At 39.3% G+C, this 23,434-nt stretch overlaps 2 protein-coding genes across 8 annotated transcripts in view; one reads left to right on the forward strand and one right to left on the reverse strand.

Annotated features, from left to right (window-relative positions):
- triob (trio Rho guanine nucleotide exchange factor b) overlaps positions 1–23,434 on the forward strand; it is a 112,179-nt gene that overhangs the window by 48,109 nt on the left and 40,636 nt on the right. For all 7 annotated transcript variants that reach the window (XM_015035609.1, XM_015035599.1, XM_015035626.1 and 4 more), the window contains 18 exons: positions 5,488–5,679; positions 6,476–6,607; positions 6,962–7,192; positions 8,111–8,233; positions 9,057–9,248; positions 10,270–10,439; positions 10,691–10,865; positions 14,846–15,041; positions 15,562–15,728; positions 17,967–18,086; positions 18,600–18,698; positions 18,815–18,907; positions 19,229–19,378; positions 19,486–19,600; positions 19,775–19,890; positions 21,219–21,341; positions 21,644–21,838; positions 22,218–22,333. In XM_015035609.1, coding sequence (XP_014891095.1) covers positions 5,488–5,679; positions 6,476–6,607; positions 6,962–7,192; positions 8,111–8,233; positions 9,057–9,248; positions 10,270–10,439; positions 10,691–10,865; positions 14,846–15,041; positions 15,562–15,728; positions 17,967–18,086; positions 18,600–18,698; positions 18,815–18,907; positions 19,229–19,378; positions 19,486–19,600; positions 19,775–19,890; positions 21,219–21,341; positions 21,644–21,838; positions 22,218–22,333 — 2,705 coding nt within the window. The remainder of the gene's footprint in view (positions 1–5,487; positions 5,680–6,475; positions 6,608–6,961; positions 7,193–8,110; positions 8,234–9,056; positions 9,249–10,269; positions 10,440–10,690; positions 10,866–14,845; positions 15,042–15,561; positions 15,729–17,966; positions 18,087–18,599; positions 18,699–18,814; positions 18,908–19,228; positions 19,379–19,485; positions 19,601–19,774; positions 19,891–21,218; positions 21,342–21,643; positions 21,839–22,217; positions 22,334–23,434) is intronic.
- LOC106949425 (uncharacterized) lies at positions 1,924–3,673 on the reverse strand. The gene is made up of 5 exons (XM_015035656.1): positions 3,238–3,673; positions 3,060–3,140; positions 2,776–2,841; positions 2,545–2,636; positions 1,924–2,447 (listed from the first exon to the last, which is right to left on the reverse strand). The coding sequence occupies exons 1-5, from the start codon at positions 3,653–3,655 to the stop codon at positions 2,364–2,366; spliced, it is 741 nt and encodes a 246-aa protein (XP_014891142.1). The 5' UTR covers positions 3,656–3,673; the 3' UTR covers positions 1,924–2,363.

Consider the following 23,434-nt stretch of genomic DNA (forward strand, 5'->3'; position numbering starts at 1 on the left):
ACGCGAGGCTAGTCACCGCCCACAGGTAGCTCAAGCTAAAACCAACCACAAACCCCTGAGAATATATCGATGGAAATTCTGTGCGCTTGAGAATATGATCACACTCTGCCCACACGCATATCCGCACAGTCAGGTTAGCTCTGAGTGACCACTGCCACCTCCACCCATTCTTTCACAGGAAGCTCTGCTTCCTCTTCCTGTTGCTTGCACGGCAGAATGGAAACACACAGTGTCAAACTGTGATTATAAATGTTCATGTACAAGGGCTACATGAATACTGTTATTTTTGTTAGGATTTTCCGCTACGTGCAGACTTTTACAGTAGAAAACAGATAAAATATGACACATCTGTTTGGTAGTTTGACACTTTTTGAAGCACAGCAAATCTGTGCTTCAAAAATATATAATTTTTTTTTTATCAATAAGGATTATAGTGTTTAATCAGTTATCACTGGGGAGGATGTAACTATATTAAGTGTAGAGTAAATGCTAAGGAGGACTGCGTTATATCATTTAGGTGTTGTAATGTCTCCAGCTTTAAGCAGTTCATGTAGTGATGTTGCTGTTATGCCCCCTATGGGATGTTCTTTGCAAGTACAGCTGGTGAATTACAAATCTTTTTACATCTCTAGTCATTAACATTTTTCACATTTAATAAGGCGACTCATGCAAATATTGCAGGTGTACTTATTTTAATTTTGATATCAGAATACATTTATAAGATTGAGATTCAAAAAGTTGGACAAATCTAGGTACGATTCCCTAATATTGGTAAGAAATTCAATATGTCTCAGTTGTGACTCAGGAAGTAAAGCCTCAGGTTTGTTTAGTTTCTGTCTTCTTTATCTAAGTGATGTAATTGTGATTTAGTTGTACTTATCGATCCTTGTTTTTAAATATGACCCGTGTTGCTATATTTTTTAAAGAAAAAAAAAAGTAAGGTAAAACACAACATTTTGTTTTATATATGGCACTTTATATTCAGCTCACAAAGCATCGGACAGGAGTAAATACAGGACTTGATCATTTTTATTTTATGAAACAGCAAATATCTCTACATTGCTTAGCTCTATGGTCATATGTTTCTCAATCTGCTACCTTTTTTCACATACCAATACTAGAACCAGTGTACACTGAGGCATAAATAGTTAAAGATTCAAAAACACAAATTTTCCCATCATACCTTTTATGTTCAGAAAGTCAGACAGAGTGCTGGGGTCACCAGATTTTTCTGTTTTCTCTAACAGGCAACTCGTCACACAGCCAAACCTTCTTCTAAGCTATGTCTGTGTTTTATTTTTGCCATTTAGTCATAAAAAGTTTGTATTTATGAAAATATTTTCAGTTGTAATAAACATGGAGAGTCAGATTTGGAAAACTAAGGATCCCTGATTAATTTTTGTTAAGTTAGTTTTGATTTAATGTTTCATTTGGTAAGCTATATATAGCATTTCGGTTACCGGGGAGACCGAAACTTAAACCTGTGGAGTTAATCCAATTAACCTGCTTCTTGTGCTACTTTATAAAAAGCTTAAAAGTAAAAATGTCGGCAACACTTTATTTGACGGGGTGTGCTTAAGACTTAACACTGTCATAAACATGACACAGTATCCGTCATGAACATGAAGGAGTCTTGATGAATGTCTGACTGTTGTCCTGAAGTGTCACTGGGAAAATTGTGACACTTTTATTGCAAAGTTGCTTTAAAAGTTGCATTAAAAGTCCATTAAAAGTGCCAATTTTGCATTAAAAGTGTTATTATTTACCAAATCATTCAAAGTTGGCCATTTTAATGGACTTTTAATGCAACTTTTAAGGCAACTTTGCATTAAAATTGTCGTTATTTACCGAATGACACTTAATGACTGCAGTCATAGGCATTCATAAAGACTCCTTCATGTTCATGACAGATGTTATCATGTTTATGACAGTGTCATATCAGTCTTATGCACACAGTCAAATAAAGTGTTACCAAAATGTCTTACATTCAGTTCAATGAGCAGAAAAAGTGGTCATTTTCTGTTTTAGATAACAGTAATCAGTCCATGTTATATATTTGTGTTTCAGACTTTTGTGCATAGGAAATAGCATTGGAAACATGTTTTTTTTTTTTTTAACTCAAGCACATTATGTCATCAGAAACTCTCACATGCCAGCTTTGACAACATGTGTGTTTAAACAAGTATAAACATACAATATTAAAACGAACAACAAAAATAAACATAATCTATTCTTAAATTACAAAAACGTAAATATATCTTATCATGTAGAGAATGTCGTAACTATATGATATTGATCAGTGTTATTTTGAATACAAAGCATATACAGAGTGTGGTTGAATCCTGTTCTCCATCGTCCATAAATCAACAATCGCAGTTCCAGTTTTTGCATGTGTTGTTTTCCAAGTCAGTGTAAGAAAGGACAAATGATTTTTCAGTCATGTGCTTCTGTAAAGACACGAGGAAAAAAAATGCAATTCAGATTATACCACTACATGGAAACTATATGTGCTCACTTACACACTGGAATCTGAAAACACCTCACCTTAAATATTCCACAGTTCATTACATACAGCTCTGAACGAGAGGTTTGGTTCTCAGTATTAGACACGTAGTATTTTACTGTACACCACGAGCCTTTTTAAAGAGAGACAATTAAAGTAAATGTCATCTTTAAGGACAAATATATATATATTTTTTAAATTTGTGTTTCACTGTTTACAAAAATGTCGTACCTTTTTGGTACAAAGGTGTTTTACGCTTCACTTTCTCTTACCGATTTCTTCAAGCAGTTTCTGGTTTTCCTGTATTGGCTTGATGCGGAGTCCTGCGAGTATGTTATCTGTTATTAAGAAATGCCAAATAATTGCACTTAGTTCCTGACCAATCTGAACAAAATGCCAAATATATCACTTTGTAAATCAAAGTTGTGGTCTGGCCATTTTAAGTGGGTTAAATCTTTTCCAACGCGATAATGTTCAGCACAGACTTCAAATTTTACACAATTTGATCAGTCGCAAGAAATTTCTGCCATTTTTACAGTATTTAAAATGTACTTACAAACAACGCTCAGACCGAGCACTACTGCAACCAACAGTAGGCACAGCAAGGCCAGCCCCAACGTGGTTCTCTGGAAGAACACTAGTTACCAGAGAACACGTTACAAACACTTCTGAGGGCTTTTTACCCTGGAGTATTTGCTTTAACTGCACACATCTTTAAACTTGAAGCACATTACCTAATTGCTCTGTTTTCGGCGATGCTGTGTTTCCATTCGGGAGAGGCCATCTTAAAGTCATGTACCTTCTAGGGAGAGGCAGACTGTTGATCTGTGGTCGGTTGGAAGTGTCATTACTTTGCTGGGAGGCCCTGCTAGCCGGGTGAGTGGCTCCTCTTGGCACCGGCACAACCTCTCTTCGTCCTACATCAATACCAAGAGTGTCTCCGTTTTCATATGTGTCATCTTGGTCTTCCCACTGGTCAGGATCCATTGCCATGTATTCATTGTCTGGACTCTCGCCTGGTTGAGGGCCCTCCATTGTTGAACCGCGGGGCCGTCTGTGAGTCAGCTCATGTTCCGCGTGCCTAAAATACCTCACAGGTGTCTGTGGATGCAAATAACCTGGTGGGCGGGAGAGATTTTCATCTGCATTCATCAAAAAAAAAAAACATCAGAGAGATCCCACCTGCCTCTAAGACGAACCGCTTAGTCTCTGGCATTAAAGTCAGAAAAAGACGATTTTTTTTGATTAGTGTACAATGATGCAGTGTTCTGCTTAAGAGCATTCACAGCTAATCAAAGAATCGGAAAGTTTATCTGTAATCAGGGTCACACAAGCTGCACACGAGTATATTGTTTTTCTGCCTGGAAATATTTACGTAAAGAAACATAGGAAACGTAGGACCTGTAATCTGGTTATTTGCTTGTAGTTTGTATACAAGGAGATGTGTGGTAGAGATTAGTATTGTTCCATTAAAGACCTTTGGGTCATGGGTTTGCATAAAAACATGTTAAACAATACTATCCCATATGCACAACTGTGGCTTTCATTGTTTTGGAGGATTGTCTTTTTCTCACTCAGGAGAGAACAAAAACTGCTCTTGAAACTGAAACACAGCATTTAAATATCAAAAAATAAAAATTGTGTTTTGGTTGTTTATTATATTACTTTTATTTGACCCATATGACTCCATTTTTGCTGGTATATGTGTTCGCATCAGGAGTTTTTGTTTTTGCTTTTGTGTCCTCACAGTTGTTCTGAGCTCATTTTAGAAATTTCGGGACTCCATCCCTTTTCCTTTTTTTTTTTTTTCCTCTCGCTTTTGTGTTAAATTTGGCTTTATCCTCCATACTTTGTGTATTTCTCTCAGTTTTTACTCCATCACTTATTCTTTGATCCTTTGCCACTCCTCAGTTTGAAACGAAACACCTTTTTCTGTTCCTGTTAAACCCATCCGCACTGTCTCCTCATACATTTATTTTGTATAAACGCCCTGTGTGTTTTGAGTATCCCGCTACGTTGCCCCTCTTTACCCTCTCTGAGTGTGCAAGTGCTTGTGAATTAGCGTAGATGTTCTTAGGGTCTCATAATATCTTTTTTTTTTAAAGAACTGTGACTGTACAAGACTGATTTTGGCTGTGCAAATTCCGATTATTCTCATAAATAGTTTTTAGTTCTTGACACCGTCTTCCAACAAACCAAACTAGGAGAATTGTCTTTTTCTCTGGTAAAGATATAAATATATTATAGGTAAAGATATAATAAAATATATGCAAACCCTAGCTTAAATAATGCAAAAGGTACTCTATCTTTTTAGATTTTCTACACTGAAAATGCATAAGCACCTACATTTTTTTTGCCGTCATCCTCTTTTGAGATTGAACTGTTTTTTGGGTTGTAGCTGTTGTTTTTTTTTTTATTGTTTTTTTTTCCACACGTTGTAATTAAAACAAGCGACCTCGGTGCCATAATGGGCTCCAGGAGCCGTAATTGAATAGAATAATAACTGGCTGTTAACACAGTTGTTAATTAGCATTTGCTGATCCATGCCTATCTTCACAAAACAGCTTGAAGCAGGTACATTAGAAAAAGCCTAAAAGATTAAAAGGTAAATGGCATTTTTTATTAATCACACGTGGGTACGCTTTCCAAGCGGATGACTTTTTAATGTCCCTGAAGGTGTTTGCGGGTGTGTTTGTAGGATTTACGTGTATTTTGTTTAAGTTACCTTCTCTGTGAACACACTTGTGGCCACAGCGTTTTACGAGCTGCACGTTTCAGCTGCTCTGTAGCAACACAGTCAGGCTTAATTATCGGAAAACATAGTTGTGGCTTCATGCATCAGGGTACTCAAATTGTAACAAGAGCGCAGTAAGTGCTTTACCTGAAACCCTGCTAATTTATATGGTCAGAAACGATAACATGCTTGACCTACTTACATTTTTTTTCTTTTACAACTCTTTCTTTGCCCCCGTTTTGAAACACAGAACGTGTACGTGAACATCAACCGGATCATGTCAGTTGGAAATCGGCTCCTGGAGTCGGGCCACTACGCCTCCCAGCAGATCCAGCAGATCTCAGGCCAGCTGGAGCAGGAGTGGAAAGCTTTTGCAGCGGCGCTGGACGAACGCAGCACTCTGCTGGAGATGTCTGCCAGCTTCCACCAGAAAGCCGATCAGGTGCAGTCACGCCATTCAAATGCACGTCTTGTGATATCAGCAGGTAAAACAATGGGAACATTCCAGCTGTTGGCAGGATATGTTGATGCTTTTGTGTCATTATAAGTCCAAAACAAATCTGTGCATCAACAGAGCACCTCCATCCTTCACTCACTCTAAGATACTTTAAGCTAATCCTCCTTTTTTTTGTCCCATTTTTTTTCTTGTAGTTGATGTTTGGGTTCATTTGGACTCGTATAACAAGCTTTAATACAGTATACCAAGCCGCTCCAATATTTCATGGTGGGAAAATATTTTCTAACAGTTGTGTTCAGCCTTATTTTGACCAGTCTACCTTCCTTCGTGTGTTTACTGTGTCCTCTACGCTGCTTAAGGCTTTAATTCACCAATGGCTCTCATCTTGCTGCCATTAGATGGAAGGCCATTTATTGGTCGATTTGCAGCTGCACTTTTTTCTTTCTATATTCAGATGACTAACTGAGCAGAGGTTAGTCACATGTTCAAAACAAAAGCTGTGAACTTGAAACTCTTGTGAAAAAAAACTTAGCAAGGCAGTATAGATCTTGAAAAACTGTTGCAGATCTTGGCTAAGCTGAAGGTAGACGATGTACAAAACGAAAATGAAAACAAACATTTTATTCTTACTCGGTCGAGTGATCATGAGTCAGTTTTGTTGTTCTCAAAAACCTTTCGCAATAAAAAATAAATAAATAAATAAAAGGTGCTGCAGTGTTCCGAGCGCATATTTGAGGTGGTGGTGTGTGTTATATGTTTGTCTTGGTTATTTCCTAACCAGTACATGAGCAAGGTGGAGCCGTGGTGTAAAGCGTGCGGAGAAGGAGAGCTGCCCTCTGAGCTGCAGGAACTAGAAGATACCATCCACCATCACCAGGGACTGTATGAACACATCACCACTGCATACTCAGAGGTCAGCGCACCGAAACAAACACGCACAAAAACAAAAACTCGTATGCAAAACAATGATTTTTTTCATGGAGATAACTCTTGTATGCAAAGGTGTAGAGAATATTTTTCAAATATTCTCACACGCACAAACATCATGCAAATTATTTCAACTGATCCTTTGTGCTTAGCTCGTGCTGTAAGCAGTGATAAACACTGTACTGTGATGAGGGTCCTGACGATGTCAAACATCATAACACTCTTTGCAAGAGTAAAAAACACACAAAACAAAACAATAAATAAATAAAAATTTTAAAAATTTTAACTTGAACTCTTTAGATGTTTTCCAGCATGTGAAACCACACTTCCTTGTCTCCAGGTGAGCCAGGATGGCAAGGCCTTACTGGACAAGCTGCAGCGACCTTTGACTCCGGGAAGTGCCGATTCGCTGATGGCGTCGGCGAACTACTCGAAGGCGGTGCACCACGTCCTGGACATCATCCACGAGGTGCTGCATCACCAGAGGCAGCTCGAAAACATCTGGCAGCATCGCAAAGTTCGCCTGCACCAGCGCCTGCAACTGTGCGTCTTTCAGCAGGACGTGCAGCAAGTAAGCGACGGATGCAAACGTGACAGGAGTAAAAAAATGAAAAAAAAAAAAAACCTTTGCTGAGATAGACGCTGCAGGAAGGTTCTGTTCAGTGTTGCCTCATGGCTTCCTGCAGCAAACACACCTGCTTTGTCTCTTTGCTTCTTAGAAAAGACAAATAACTTCGGCAGCTAATCTGTGCGATATTGTGTTAACGTCACTGTGTAATTATCTGCATCAGCAGCTTTTTTAGCGCTCTTTTTTGCGCAAGTCCATCTGTTGGACTGTCTGGAAACCCTGAATCTTCCGTCAAAACTGGCGATTTGCTCTGTCGTGTCGTCTCTCCGTCTCCACCCTGCAGGCATCTGCCCTTCTCTGCCCCGCTTCCCTTTCCACTTGGGTTTCTCAAGCTTTCCCTCTTTATTGTCTGTGTTTCTGCCTCTCTGCGCTCCTATCCGCGCTTTCATCACCCTTTTCTCTTGGTAGTGGTTTCCATGGTGATGCAATTTACTGTCACATAAAGTGTCGAGAGCATTTGGTTTGTCTCTTGAAAACATTCTCTCAGAGACCTTGAAATCCCTTTCATTGCCACAAATGGGGTGTGTCCATCTGTTTTGATTGATATTAGTGTAATTATGTTGGAAGATTTGTAGCTTATCACACCCACATTGGAAATGTTTGCACTTTACGCTGCGTTGCATCTGTTGGTAATTGTTCTTAATTAAAATATTAAAATAGAAGGAGTGAGAAGAAAAGTGGCACAAATTGAAAAAGGGATTTTGCAACATCAGAGATATTAAATCTATAAATTGTTCTTAGTTGATTTATTTACAGCCTTTTGGGATTTTTTTTTTTGCACCCCCTGCTGACTGACATTGTGTACTGCTCTATCAGAAAAAGCTTCTATTTTAAATTGCTGGGATATTTATCTGCTTCAAGGTGCTGGACTGGATAGAAAACCACGGCGAGGCCTTCCTCAGCAAACATACCGGTGTTGGAAAGTCTTTGCACAGAGCCAGGGCTCTGCAAAAGAGGCATGAAGACTTTGAAGAGGTTGCACAGGTGAGTCTTTGCAGTTATTGTTTTCTACTGATGCAAAACCAAGAGATAACCTTTTTTTGTTTGTTTGTTGTTTGGTTTTTCTTTATCCCCATTCCTAAGACATTTATATTTCTACCTTATAAAATACATGAAAGCCCACCAGAGAAAATTCAAGATCAGCAACTCAATTATTTGTTGATTTGTTTGAATCTTTCTGCTGCAGTGACACAGTTTCACACTGCAACACATACTTCCCGACTATTAATGCATTTAATAAGTGGGAATGAATCAGATATTGGGACAAAATCACATGGTGCACAATTATTTATTCCCTTGAGGTCATTATTTCTCTAACCCCGCAGCTTTGATATGGGATGTAGATCTCTGCAATGGCAGTGGAAGAAGGTTGATCTAGTCATTTCTGTGTTGATTTGATGTCATGCTGGATCAACATATATTTAGTTTGCTAGTACAGACCACCTATGTGGCTCATAGAACCACAGATCATCGACTGTACAATTCATTCAGTTCCAGGTAATGTCCTAAAGGTTTGTAGACAAGTATATTTAAATAAACGCTACAGTTGCGTTTATTTTTAAGTGACTTTAAGTGATTTTGCAGTTATTTCTTAATTAGTTTTTTTTTTTTATTCTCCTGCCTGAACAAATGTGCTCAAATTAATAGTTGAATTTTTCAGAAGTTTTCAGATTAATTTATTTGAATGATTTTCACATATATCATTTTAATCGATGGCAACACATGTTCTGCGTAGATATGGGCTTTAAAACTGCTTGGATGTGTTGTCAGGATATGCTTTGTTTAGCGCTCCGTGTTTTAATTTCAGAACACCTACACCAATGCTGACAAGCTGCTGGAGGCAGCAGAACAGCTGGCCCAGACTGGAGAGTGTGACCCAGAGGAAATCTACCAGGCCGCCCACCAGCTAGAGGATCGCATCCAGGACTTTGTGCGGCGTGTCGAACAGCGTAAAGTCCTGCTGGACATGTCTGTTGCATTTCACACTCATGTCAAAGAGGTATCTCGTTCCCTTCTTCTTGGCTCTTCCTGAAACCAGGTTAAGCTGCAGTGCCGCATTCAATTTTTGCCGAAAGTAGAAAAGCACAATCAGCCCAGGGACACTTTTTATTTCCTTGCGGAATTGCAGATGAATAAAATAACGCCAGCTAATTAAAGGAGAAATTATGTTGAGAGACATCCTAAAATGTAAACATGTTGCGGCATGGTTTTATTGCTCTTAGTGAAGCCTGCATGCCAGGAAAGCTTGGGCGTCCTGGCTGCTAATAAACTGCAGTCAGAAATAAGGAAAACTGTGATGCAGATATCTTGTAATAGAAGCAGGAAGGAGTGCATTTCTTGTTCCAGTATGATCAACAAGGTAAATCTGCCATTGGCGAACCCACAAACTATCCATTTTCAATTACAACTAATAGTCCGACTACAGACAAACACAAAGAAAACGAGTTTCCTCTTATTTCTGCGTGATGACATGCAAGACCTGTGTTGTTTGTATGTTCACTTATCAGTCAAGGAAAACTGTTTGTACTGCAGATTTAGTTTTCATCAAAGCTCGCCTTGAAATTGTCAGCCAAAACAGAAACACTGAATATTTAGGTAGAGGACAAATAGATGACAACCACCGTGAGAGTGCTCTTAAATCGACCTGAATGACATGCGCACTTGTCTAATGTATGACATATTGTTTACAGTGGGAACAATACCAGAAACATATTTATGGTTATGTGCACAACTTGAGTATTATTTAAGCTGCTGTTAGCAGATTCTGCATCTCTGTGTTTTGTCCATAATGGAGGGAAAACGCACTTCTTTCTCTGGCACTAAAACGTCAAACCTTAGAAATGATGTAACGGAAAGCTTTTGTGGTGTTAAAATTGCACCTTTTTCTTTTTTTAAACCTCGTTGCACCATTTCATGAATCGGCTGCTTGTTTGTTGAGCTGATAAAGAACTGCTTATGTACTCCTGGATTTTTTTAAAACCTTTTTCTTTTTCCTTCTTTTTTCTGCCTGTTAATTTTAGCTGTGGACATGGTTGGAGGAGCTTCAAAAAGAACTGCTGGATGATGTGTATGCTGAGTCGGTGGAAGCAGTGCAGGACCTGATCAAGCGATTCGGTCAGCAGCAGCAGACCACCCTGCAGGCGACAGTCAATGTTATCAAGGAGGGAGAGGACCTCATACAGCAGCTCAGGTGAGCGAGAACGCTCGGCTTAACTGGGGAATCGCAAGCCGTGATGATTCTCACTCGGTGGGGCGAGCCGAATTGTACGCACTCCTCCTGGATAAGAAAAGTTCACTCACAATTAATAGGATGTTACACGGTGTATTACTGCTGTGGAAAATGATCAAAGTGGGTCGTGCAGACACAGTTTTTCAAGCAAGTTTCAAAAACTAGAAAACCGCAGCGTTTCCAGTTGCAGTCAATGTCGATTGCGTTTGCAGAGACTCCGCTATCTCGAGCAACAAGACCCCTCACAACAGCTCCATGGCCCACATTGAGAGTGTCCTGCAGCAGCTGGATGAGGCCCAGGGTCAGATGGAGGAGCTGTTCCAGGAAAGGAAGATCAAACTGGAACTCTTCCTGCAGCTCCGCATCTTCGAGAGGGACGCCATAGACGTGAGTTGTTGGAAGATTTCAAGGTTTATGTTTTCCAGATTGTTTTTGCTTTGAATGTTTATAAACTAGATAAAGAACAAACATGTTTGGGGTCTGATGGGAAAGTAGGTACTCTGTAACACACACACACACACACAAAATAAATATTTTGTGGTAAAGGTGCGTAACAGCAAATCAAAGGGGATTTTGAGCTTATGGGTCGTTTCATAATAAAAGGGAGATTTAGTCCTGTAGGGAAGACCCCTGCTGGTTTAAAGCTCGGCTGAAATCACAACACGGCTCTCTCGTTTGCTACTTTTGAAAGGCATTTAGTTCCACTTGATGCATCACATCCACTTACTCATTCATTCAGTTTTTTTTTTGAAACAGCGGTCTACTATGTTGTATCCACTTACTCCTGAGCATCCCACTGTGACACTGAATGCTTTCCTTAGCTGGTGCTAGGATATGATGACTGTTTTATTTCAACATTTTATTTTATTTCTCATATGAGCCGTCGAATCATGGCTCTGTAAGCCACTTCCGATGCTTGGAGCAAGAATAAAAGCTTAAGGTGATCCGGGCTATTGGATGTTGTATCACGTGTAAAAGCATGAAATGTGTATGAAGAAGTAAAATGTCTAATTTCATGCCACGTAACTTATAGTATACTCCTTGGACTCCGTTTTTTAAAATCTCAGTATGTCTTTTTGTGATGTTACATGATAGGCTAACACAATGGTTTAGTTTTTATTTGTTTTTTTTTTTTTTTTTTTTTAAGAAATAAAATCTGAAAAGTGTTTCATTCATTTTTATTTCCCCATAATCTGATTCCCCAGAACAAAAGCCAGCACAACTAGTTGCCTGTAAATTATTCTCATTAAATGCAGCATCAACCTAAAGGCGAGTAGATTAGTCTGTCAAATCTTCCCTATTAGTTGTGCCCTTTAAAAGTCTGACTTTTACCAATCATTAGTCCTTTAAGTAGTTCATCATAAGCAACATAGGAGACACAGCAGACATGTAGAATTCTCCAAAATAAAACGTCTTAGTCGTCTGCAAAATGCTATTTGTGGCTGAAAGCTGCACATCTTCTTGAACACACACACACACACACACACACACTGAGTGAAACATTATGGCAGCAGCTTCATGCTGTTGGGATGTTTTCCTTTATCAGGCAATCTGGCAACCCATTTGGGATGGGATTTTAGGGGTCTCACCTTCCAGCTGGACAACTTACCCTAAAGTTACAACCAGAGCAAACCAAAGCAGATGTTAGAATGTCTTGCAGACCTGAAGCCAGGTGAGACTTTCTTAAAAATGCAAAAAAATTGAGCTATATAGCAAAAAAATATAAATGTAACCATAGAGGGGATAAAAATACTTGTTCAACACATTTTCCGTATTTTTTGCAATTTTTGGAACCGTTGTAGAATTTCTTTTTCATTGATCAATAATGCACCACTTTGTTTTGGTTCACCACCTAAAAAATGCAATAAGATATGCTAAAGATTGTATTTCTAATATGACAGAAGTAAATAAATTAAGTCAGTATAAACAGTTCTTCATGCATTAAAAAGCTCTGTCGTTTTTTTTGGGTCTCTGTTGTCCAGAAAACCAGATTAGCTCTGCACGTCAGGCCAGGTAAAGGTGGTGAATCTGCTAATCACGCTCAAAGCGCTGAAGTACGCCCACAAGCACACATGCAGACACAGGATTAATATGACACAGAGCTCAAGCATGAAGATGGGTGGAGGACGGATTTATTTTCCTCTTTTTTTTTTCCCCTGCTCCCACACACACTTGTGAAAGTTTGCAATACGGTACCTCCTCCTGGCACGACTGGTGGTGTGAGACTGTGTGTCTAAGAACAAGGCGAAGGTGAGACATAGCCTCATCCATTAGTTCTTGCCTGGCTGAGGTTCCACTCCTCGCAGTTACGTAAAGCCAATAAAAAAAATAAATTAAAAAAAATAGAGAATAAGGATACTAACAGTGTCTCCTCCACTCATTAGTTGTCCTGATAGATGAAGGAAATGGTCTTTTTGTACTCAGAAGGCATTTTACTCAACTGTAAGAGGAGAGGAAGGCAAAGTTCAAATGAATGCTTGGTGAGTTGTGTAAACCTTTCTGCTAATTTTGAAATATTGTTGTTGTTGTTATTGGTTATAATGGGGTAATTTGTATTATTGGGTACACAATAGATTGTTAATGTTATCCTGTAGGAACACAGGATAATTTGGAAAGCTTTCCTACAGAGAACAGTTTAAGAAGTTCACGTTCCTGTAGTCTTTGTTTTTCAGCAAGCAGACTTTATTTTGTAGAAAATATTGTATAGCATTTTGTTTATTGATAGCAATGCTACGGGTGTCAAAATATATCTTTACACCTACAAAGCTATATTTTATAGCTTGGCTTTTTGTTGAGATTTAACAAAGGAATTTTTGTTCCTCGTTATTTTGGGATCAATCATTGCTTTCTGGGAAATCTTCCAGTAAATCTTGACTGTTCTTGAGCCCACAGACATTTAAAACATCATGTAAGCAACTGGAAAATAATATTTGTCCATAATGTTAAGAAAATGAAATGAAAAACTATATGTCAATATGAGTGTTCACATTTGGTTAAATTGCTGCGTAACTTGATTTTAACAAGTGGCCAAATTGCTGGAAATGTAACTTGTGCAGATCTGTTTAGTTTCATTATGGTTGCAAAGTGAACTGTGTATATTAATGGTTTAATTTGTCCAAAACATGATTTAGGTTTCATATTAATTCTATCACAGAGTGGGTTGAACTTCTACTTAATAAAAAAAATTTAAATTTGTGTTTTAAATCAAATCTCAATATGGAGCTTAATATACATTAATGGTTGTAATGACCAAATCTTTTGTCAAAGTGTGAACGTTGACTGTAAAGAATCTATTCTAGAACAAAAACGAAGGAAAATAAATACTGTGTCAGCTGAGGAGATCCCGTTCCTGATGTTTCATTTCAGGAATCTTTTACTGATTGCTTCTCTTGTTTTGGCCAAGATACATAAAGCTACAAAACCTCGTCCACCCACTTATTTTTTTAAGCATGTCTTTGTGTTTCTCTTTTTGCTCTACTCTTCTCTTCTTGAGAGGAGGTCTTCTCAAAAACAAGATGGCGGTTCCTCAGTTGAGAGCAACAGCTGCCAAATCTTCTCATTTTTATTAATGCACAGAGAGTGAATTTTTGCCACCATGTGACGATCACTCATAAAAACCGTTAGTGTTGCTTTTATACTATTGTTCGTGTTCTTCAGTTATATCGTTAAACCGATTTCTTTCAAGTTTATATGGCTTTGCAACAGCTGAAGAGAGCGCAGCTTTGGGTCAAGCCATACATTTGTTCTTGTCACTTAAAAACTTGTCATGATTAGATGTCGCCTTCATGAACCACTTGTTAATAAAAACAAAAAGAGTACATACAGTCTTTGTAATTGTAGTCACTTAAAAAGACAAATTGACAAGAAAAACCTAATTTACCTTCATGCTGAGGCCCAAGTCTTTATTTTAGACAAATTCTGTCAAAAACATTTCAGCAATGGTCCACCTTGTTTTTTGTTTTTTTTAAAGCTCTGTGACAGACAGAGCTGAACAGCACCAGGACAGAGGGAAGCCCAGTATCATGATTCAGGCGGCGTGGGCAGTCGGTGACAAGCACCGGTATCTCGGTACATCTGCTCCGCCAGCCGTGAAATACCACGTTGTTGCGTTGTTGCTATTTGTTACTATGGGAGTCATCAAAATTGTTTGTAGTGTTTAAAGTTTAAATAGTTTCAACAACACGTACTCTGAGATTCACAGCCGACCATAACGTTACATCTGCAGAATGGCTTTTGGTCCAGCTTTCCTCAGTGTTAGGAGAGCAATAGAGGTAAAAGAAAGGAATCCTTTTTGCGTATTTACTGAGCGCCTGCTTAAACTGATGAATTCAACCTTTTTTTTTTTCTTTTTTTTTTCTGTCGCACAGATCATCTCAGACCTGGAGTCATGGAATGAGGAACTGTCCAAGCAGATGAATGACTTTGACACAGAGGACCTGACCCTGGCTGAGCAGAGGCTTCAGCACCATGCAGATAAAGCACTTACCATGAACAACCTCACCTTTGACGTCATCCACCAGGGGCAAGAGCTGCTGCAGTATGTCACAGAGGTCCAGACATCTGGTGAGACAAACATTTGGAAAAAAAAAACAAAACAGCAAATACCCGGGGACATTGAGGCGCTTTTCTGAAACAACATAAAAACAGCAGCTCAGAGTCTGTAGCCATCATAAGAGCAGCCTCTGCATTTTTTTTTTCTTTTTATAAAATATCCCCCTTTGACTTCAGGGAAAAATTAAAAAGTTATTCAAGTATTGCACATAGTAATTATTTCAAGAATGCTATTATAATACATGGCATTTTTCTGCTCATGTTTCAAGTTAAAAGAAAGAATCAAATGCAATCCGCATCATTCATGTCACGAATGTTTGTTATATTTTAATCAGATACGATTACTAGTATTCATTTGCCATGTAAGCATAGAATTTACATATATAAAAAAGAATAGTTAGTGACCTTGGACTGCTTTCGCTTTCATTACAGCTGCATATTTAAAAGGAAAAAAAAAATCACTGGAATAGAAAGATGGGGAGAAAAAAAACAATAATTATATGTTGGCTTAGTAAAGTGTTTATTATTCCAGGTGTGGAGCTGCTATGTGACAGAGACGTGGACATGGCGACGCGGGTTCAGGACCTGTTGGAGTTCCTTCATGAGAAGCAGCAGGAGCTGGACCTGGCTGCAGAGCAGCACAGGAGACACCTGGAGCAGTGTGTCCAGTTAAGACATCTGCAAGCTGAAGTCAAACAGGTACTCACTTTATGGGATTGGGGGAAAAAAACAAAAACAACCACAAGATTGTGTCTGTAAGAGACAGTAATACCACATGAAAACAGGCAAGAACAGGCCACAACAATGTTCAAGTTTTAACTTTTTACATCAGGACATGACTTGTAATGTTCACAGCAGTCTAATAAAAAACAAAACAGTTGTTCTCAGACGGGGTGAGGCTGGGTTAATTATTGGAAACTCTTTCTAACAATATATTGTTACAACATGCCACAATTACAACAGAATGTGTTAGTGTGTGTTAAAAGGTCACAGCATGTTCTGCTTACACAGAGCTGCCAGTACATGACTCAGCCCTTGTCAACAAACTCTCTGGGTTTTTTTTCTTTTCTTCTTTTTTTATTTCTGTATCTCTTTCCTTATTTCTTTATATATTTATTTCTTTTTTTTCTTTCTATTTTTCTTTATTTCCTTCTCTTTCTTCCTTCCATTTTTTGTATGTGTTTATGTGGAGTATAGAAGTTATTCTTGGCATCAGAAATATTAGTTAACTTAGAAAAATATTGACTTAAAAAATTTTAAGAACTGGTGAGGTTGTTAAACAGATTTTTAGAGATTCGTGACGCAAAAAAGATCAAAGTTTGTAAAAGCTTATACATGCATGAGGAAGGAACATTTTTTTGAAATGTGAGGATTTTGTTTCAAGTTTGTGGGACATCAGTCTCTTTGCAACTGAGCTATTTCATGGGTTGTGAGTAACACGAAGGGATACGGACGGTTTACTTTTATTTATACAACTTAATGATTAATGATTTATCAATTTTTACATCCACTTTGGTCTTCGGAGGCTTTAGGTGCCCACAGGCCCCCTGCTGATGACCTCTACTCTGGGACTCTGTGTATTGATAGGTGTATTTTCCACACTGTTTCCTCTATATCGATCCAAGCCAATACAAACGTAAACCTGAAATGTTTTTATTGCAGGATAATTTTTTTTTTCTTTGTCCCCTATATGCAACAACAAAGATATGTCTGAACTTATTCCTCTTCTCTGCTTCGAGAACAGGAATTCTGATAAAACATATTTATCAGAAAACGCATCAGGCATCACAGAGAAGAAGAGGGATTGTTGTTTAAGCGAAGCGCGGATATTCCCCGCTTGTTTTCATTCAGTGCTTGCGCACAATTACGACATGACACTCATTTGGAGCAATTTTGCCGGCTGACATTTCAAAGCAAAACAAATGATTATAGAAAACATGTTTTTTTGTTTTGTTTTTTTTTTAATACAGCTCTTATCATACTGATGCAGGCAAGTAGAAGCATATGGTTCTTGAGTTTACATGGAAAAATTGGACAAAAGCCAAAAGAAACAAAAACGTACTTTAGTAGGAACAAAAAAAATTCTAGACACATTGCAGCAAGTGGAATGATGTGCCAGAAAGATGACTGCATGATAAAATTGTGCAATCTCTAACCATTACTGTACTTTTTTTTTATGTCTTTTTATTGCGTTATGTTGTTTTACCTGTAAGGGCTTCTTTTTATGTGAGTAATTTAAAATAGGTGTGTCCCAAATAAATGGTAGCTACGGCCAAAACAGGGATTAATAGAGGTTAGTGCATCAGACTCGCATGAGAGAGGAAGGAAAAAATTGGAGTGGTATGACTGTTTGACGGGAAAAGTGCATTTAATGGATTTCATGCCACCACAGGACATTGCAGGCATAATGGAAACATTGTCCCAGGAGTCTAACGCAGGAGTCAGGGTTGCATCATCACTTTTATAGCTGAGCGTCAGCTACGGTTCTGGCCGTCACCCACACAGCAAGTGTGCCTGCTGAGTCAGAGAGGGAGGGAAATGTCTTTGTGAGCGTGCCCTCCGGCTAGAACTAGGCCGGCATAACTATGAGGGAAAGCGATCTTTCAAGCTGCAGGCTGCATGTGTGTGAGGTGGAGCAGGGTTGTTGTGGTACGGTTGGTTGCAAGATTACCCAAGAGAGGGAAAAGCGTAGAAGTGAAGAATAAATCCGACGTGTCAAGAAGTTTGCACTCGGAAAGATTTCAACTTAGATACAGGGCCGGAAGATGCAAGCATTAGATGATAGTTTGAACTTACACAGTAACTGGAAAAAAAAAAAAAACATTCATTAAGTTGTCTTTTTAGTTAGCTTTTAGGAGAGAATGGAAAAAAAATCAGACCAAATACTGAAACTACAACTGAAGCATGAACAATAAATGCTTTCTCTGTTTGTTGCAGGTTTTAGGTTGGATCCGTAATGGGGAATCGATGCTCAACGCCGGTCTCATCACAGCCAGTTCGTTACAAGAAGCTGAGCAGCTGCAGAAAGAACATGAACAATTTCAACATGCAATTGAGGTGAAATCAAATAAAAAAAATGTTTCATTTTTTTCAATCTGCACCTCTTCTTATAAAAGGTGACACATCAAGTAAAATTATAAATGACTTATTTCCATGTCTCTCCCTCATTTTTCACTCGTTATTTTTTCCTAGTCTTTGCCATTGAGTATGCCTTTTGCATTCCTTTGAACCCAGTCAAGGTTTGCTTATTTTTATACGGGCCTGTGCTTGACCTGCTTTCTTCACAGATCCCTTACACACTAGTAAGATTCACTTTTGATTTGGTTTTTCGCAAAAGTGTGGGTCTAGAATTTTTAGCTGCAGTAGTACAAGACAAACCCAAAAGGTCCTGCAAATAAAAAAATGAAAGAATTATAAAAAAAAGCTCCATCATATTCATACTGCACAAATATAGGACCAGCATGAACCCAGGACAAATTTCGAAAACATTCATCCGTTTTTATATGCTGGATTGATTGTTTGTTAATTGTAATCTATTTAAAGTTTGTTTTTATCTCATTCTTAATGAAGAAAACCCACCAGAGTGCGCTGCAGGTGCAGCAGAAAGCAGAGGCGCTTCTTCAGGCAAACCACTACGACATGGACATGATCAGAGACTGTGCAGAAAAGGTGCTCTTTGCTTTTTTTTATGCATATCTATGAAAAATAATGAAAATCTGTGTAGGCAGCACAGTGTGGGTTTCACAATTCCTTTGGAAATCTGATGAGTTTTGTTTGACTTGAAGGTGGCGGATCACTGGCAGCAGCTGATGCTTAAGATGGAGGACAGGCTGAAACTGGTTAATGCATCTGTGGCTTTCTACAAAACATCTGAACAGGTATTTTTGTCTGACAGGACACAAAAGTGCATCTTGTTTGATGCTACTAGGACAACTGTAGTGCTATACCAATTATCTATAATAGCTAAGAGGGAGTCGTGCACAAGAAAATGCAGAAATATAATTTTGTTAGTTTATTTGAATATTGAAAAGTTTTTTTTTTTGTTTTTTTTTTTACTGGTCATTGGAATCAACTGTGCACAGTTCAGATTTTTGCAAGCGAATCATTTTTGAAATAACGATGAATGAGCTGAATGTCATTTTTTTTCTTTCGTTTTTTTAGAGCAAATTTAAAAGCCGTGTCGCGTTTGTGTGCTTCAGGTGTGCAGTGTTTTGGAAAGCCTCGAGCAGGAGTACAAGCGAGAGGAGGACTGGTGCGGTGGTGCTGACAAACTGGGCCCAAACAGTGAGACGGATCACGTCACCCCTATGGTCAGCAAGCATCTGGAGCAGAAAGAGGCATTTCTCAAAGTGAGACCAAAAACTTCAGATATGAATATAAACGCCCACACACGCATTTCTGTGATTTCTGAGCTGATCCGACAAGTGATCATTTCCTCCTCCCTTCGTGTTCGCAGGCCTGTACGTTAGCCAGACGCAATGCCGATGTGTTCCTGAAGTACCTGCACAGAAACAGTGTCAACATGCCTGGCATGCTGTCCCACGTAAAAGCTCCAGAGACTCAGGTCAAAAGTATGTAAACAGCAATACTCATCCTCACGATTTATGTGTTTTGCGGATAAAGTAATTCTCTGAACTTTGCGTAGCCGTTTGTTCCTCCTGTAAAATCCTAATCGAAGCCTTACGATTTGCGGACATGTTGTTGTTACGCCAAATTAACCATGTCTTTTTGTGTTGTTGTGTCAGATATCTTGAATGAGTTGCTGCAGAGAGAGAACAGAGTCCTCCACTTCTGGACCATGAGGAAGAGGAGGCTGGACCAGTGCCAGCAATATGTGGTGTTTGAAAGAAGCGCCAAACAGGTGCGTTCTTGTGCATGTGTGTGTGTCTGTGTTCCTGTTTGATCGAGGAATTAGCGCGAGATGACCTCACTTGCAGAACTTGTGCAGAATATAAACCTGCAATAATAGTAGCTCTAGAGAAGGAGCTGAGATCAGCAGCTCACATTGGAGAATATGTGGACAGGACAGCTAATAGTTGTATTCTCAACAAATCTGATTTTTATGAAAATGAGAAAGGCATAAGAAGTCCAATTTTCAGTTTGCTACGTGTCATTTTGGAGACAAGTTGAAAGATTATACTTTTTTTCAGATTAAACTCAAAACTCCAATCAGACTCGGACTCCAGACTCAAATCTAATTGAGAATCCGTGGCAAAACACTAACAGTGATGTTAACAGATGCTCTTTAACTAATCTAACTCAGCATGTGCTATTTTCCAAAGAAGAATGGGCAAGAAGTCACTGGATGGGCAAAGTAGGCCAAAATGTTCTGACTTAAGATGGCTGAAAAGAAATGCTCTCCCCTCTTCTCAAAATTTCAGTCAGTTTTTTATCAAATAAATGCACGACTTCCTGTTGGTCTGTCACATAAAATCACCACCTAATACACTGAGGATTTAGGTTTTAACATGGAAAAAAAACAGAATACTGCAACGTCCCACAAATAGAGTAGTTTTGCAAGCTATTGCTGCTGAAGTGCCTCATCGCTGTACAATCCCATACTCTTAGCTCCCCCTTGTGGTGTTTGGAAAACACAGTATTGGAACATCATTCCTTATCCTGTAAGAATGAAATTACATCACACTTGTTTTCTGGAACAGAGCTATTTTAAGGCTTTCCAGGTTTTATCCCCAGGGTGTCAATGCTTTTTGGTCTCACAGTTTGACTGGACCAGTTCTGCCATTTCAGGCCAGGGCAGTGTCACCTCCAGGCCTGGTTTTAAAATACACAGGCCATAAAAAAAAACACACTAAGTAGGACATTCTACAATTCAAAAGAAAAGAAAGTGAAAAAAATATTTTCTTTTTGTAAATAACTAGCATTTTCTTATGGAACAACTGCATGCTTAATAATATAGCCATCAGTATTGTCGTAATTTGTATTAGTGGTGCTCGTAATCTTAAAGTGCAATCGATAATTTTCATAAACGTTTTTCTGTAATTTTAAAAAGGACTTATTTTATCAAATAAAAGTAGGTTCTGTAGTAAAGTTTTTCTTTTACAATCCCTTTTCAGTTTATTTCAAATATTGTTCAAAAAGTTTGAACTGTTGTCTTAAGATTTGAATCCTGGACACGTAGGCCATCACTGTGTCGCCTCTGTCCTCTCTCATGATTGGTCGTTTCGCCAGGCCCTGGAGTGGATCCACGACACCGGGGAGTTCTACCTGTCCACGCACACGTCCACTGGGTCGAGCATTCACCACACGCAGGAGCTACTGAAAGAGCACGAAGACTTCCAGATCACAGCAAAGGTACGTGCAGGTCTTACGTTCTCTGGCTTTCCTGCTCGTGGCGATTCTCTCTGTTTTTATCTGATTATCGCGTTGTGCTCGCTCAGTCAGTCCGGCGCTCGGCTGTGAGGCCCATTTCCAGGGGCACTGCATTGTCCTCTTTGCTGTGTCACTGTTATTGTGTGTCAGAAAGCACGCTATTGTGTCCACCAAGCAACACATGATTCCCAACTCTTTCTTTCGCTCATCTACCTTTTCTCTGTTGGCACCACCTCTCTCTCCTCCCTCTCCACTGCCCTCCCTGAATGTCCCTCTATTGACAGCAAACCAAAGAGCGGGTGAAGCTGTTGATCCAGCTGGCGGATGGGTTTTGTGACAAGGGCCACGCCCATGCCCTGGAGATAAAGAAATGGGTGTCCTCCGTGGACAAGCGCTACAGGGACTTCTCTCTCCGCATGGACAAATATCGAACCAGCCTGGAAACGGCGCTTGGCATCTCTTCCGATTCAAACAAGGCTGTGAGTGACATGTTTTTTTTTTGGGTTTTTTTTGTGAGGACATACACTATTGGTACATAGAGAAACTCGCAAAGAGATTTCAAAAGGTTTTAAAAATAAGACCATGACAACTTAATAGACTTTAATAACAACAACAAAAGAAAATCAGGCTTTGTGTTGCCTTAAGGATTTTTTTTTGTTTTTTATCAGCCAGTCCCACTGCTGCGTTTTATTTTATGGTGTGCAGAGAACAGATGGTATCGTCGTCTGTTTACCGCAAGTTGCTGTTCAAACTTTGTTTAGCGAACATCTGCCAACAGAAGGCAAACACCACACAGTGCTGGATATCCCATCTAGCTGCTGCGTGCCACATAATAACCACAACCTGCTGTGTGTACAGAGCAAAGAGCTGCAACTGGACATCATCCCAGCTACCGCTCCGGGGTCAGAGGTCAAGCTAAGAGACGCTGCCCATGAACTCAATGAGGAAAAGAGGAAATCAGCAAGAAGAAAAGAGTAAGAATTAGACCTTTTTTTCTGCTCACCTGGTAGCTACTGAGTCTTAGAGTTATAGTTTTCTAGACTATTGAATGTGTTTACTTTTTGTGTTCAGTCTTGCAGCAAAGTTTAGTTATGTCTAGTTCCTAAAAACAAGAAATATTTCAAAAACTTGACAAATAAACAAGCACATGGCAGCCAAGAGCGCAACCCAAAGTTCCTGAGGAATGATTAAGCTACCTTTGGGAAACTACAGGAATCCTTAACAAGATGGCCACCTAAAGTGACAGTTTTAACGATAAAATCTCCAAATCCAATGTGACCACGATGTGAATCGCCTTTAAGACTTCAGGTTTGACTTCATCTTGTGCCCTAAATCAGTGGTCCCCAACCCGTGGACCGGTACGGTCCGTGGACCAATTGGTACTGGGCCGCGCAAGAAAAAATGTAATATTTCCGTTTTATGTATTATTTGAGTCTGGAGGATCTTTTATTTTGAAAATCCGTTAACCGGATTCTCTCGGTTACTTACACAAGCAGCAAAATGAGTAAGAAACGAATCAGATGTCTTTGGAAAGTTTCTTTGCAACGGGGAAAAGGCCCAGAGAAGAGACAGGAGGATGGATTTATCCCGGACCAGCACGCTATAAACGCCTAAAAATACTTTTAAGTCGTATAATAATTACGTCATGAGGGAACACGTGACGCAGCTCGGACCCTGTGACGTATTTGACCCATTCCATTCTGTTCTATGTGACAACACCGCCCTCTGCTGGTCCTGTTTTGTTCCTTCTACTCATGGACGTTCACTGGCGACATTCTGTAAAGTCCTCTCCGCTGTTCTGATTTGCTTCATGACTTTCTATTGCCCCTTTTCCACCGGCTCTACTTCAACAACCCGGTTCGGCTCGGCTCGGCTCGGCTCTATTTCGGAGTGACCCCGTTTCCACCGGCCCGTCTTGGCTCTGTAGCAGGGTGCCGCCTCCTGGGTCATAATTAACACCCTTAATTATGATAGACTTTACGCAAAGAGTTCATAACTGAGGCAACTAAAATCAATCAGTAAAAGAATCCTTTGTGAATATCATCTCATGGACACTGACCTAAATGCGTCTTTCT

Source organism: Poecilia latipinna, unplaced genomic scaffold, assembly GCF_001443285.1.
Source record: "Poecilia latipinna isolate Pla-1442-1.1 unplaced genomic scaffold, P_latipinna-1.0 Scaffold21, whole genome shotgun sequence".
Lineage (NCBI taxonomy): Eukaryota > Metazoa > Chordata > Actinopteri > Cyprinodontiformes > Poeciliidae > Poecilia > Poecilia latipinna.

What these genes read in the sequence shown, in the direction of transcription:
- LOC106949425 (XM_015035656.1), bottom strand. Translation starts at nt 3,655, where the DNA reads ATGAATGCAGATGAAAATCTCTCCCGCCCACCAGGTTATTTGCATCCA. An exon ending in GAAACTGCTTGAAGAAATCG is followed by an intron (nt 2,637 to 2,775) that starts GTAAGAGAAAGT and finishes CTCTTTAAAAAG; the next exon opens with GCTCGTGGTGTACAGTAAAA. An exon ending in TGAACTGTGGAATATTTAAG is followed by an intron (nt 2,448 to 2,544) that starts GTGAGGTGTTTT and finishes GTGTCTTTACAG; the next exon opens with AAGCACATGACTGAAAAATC.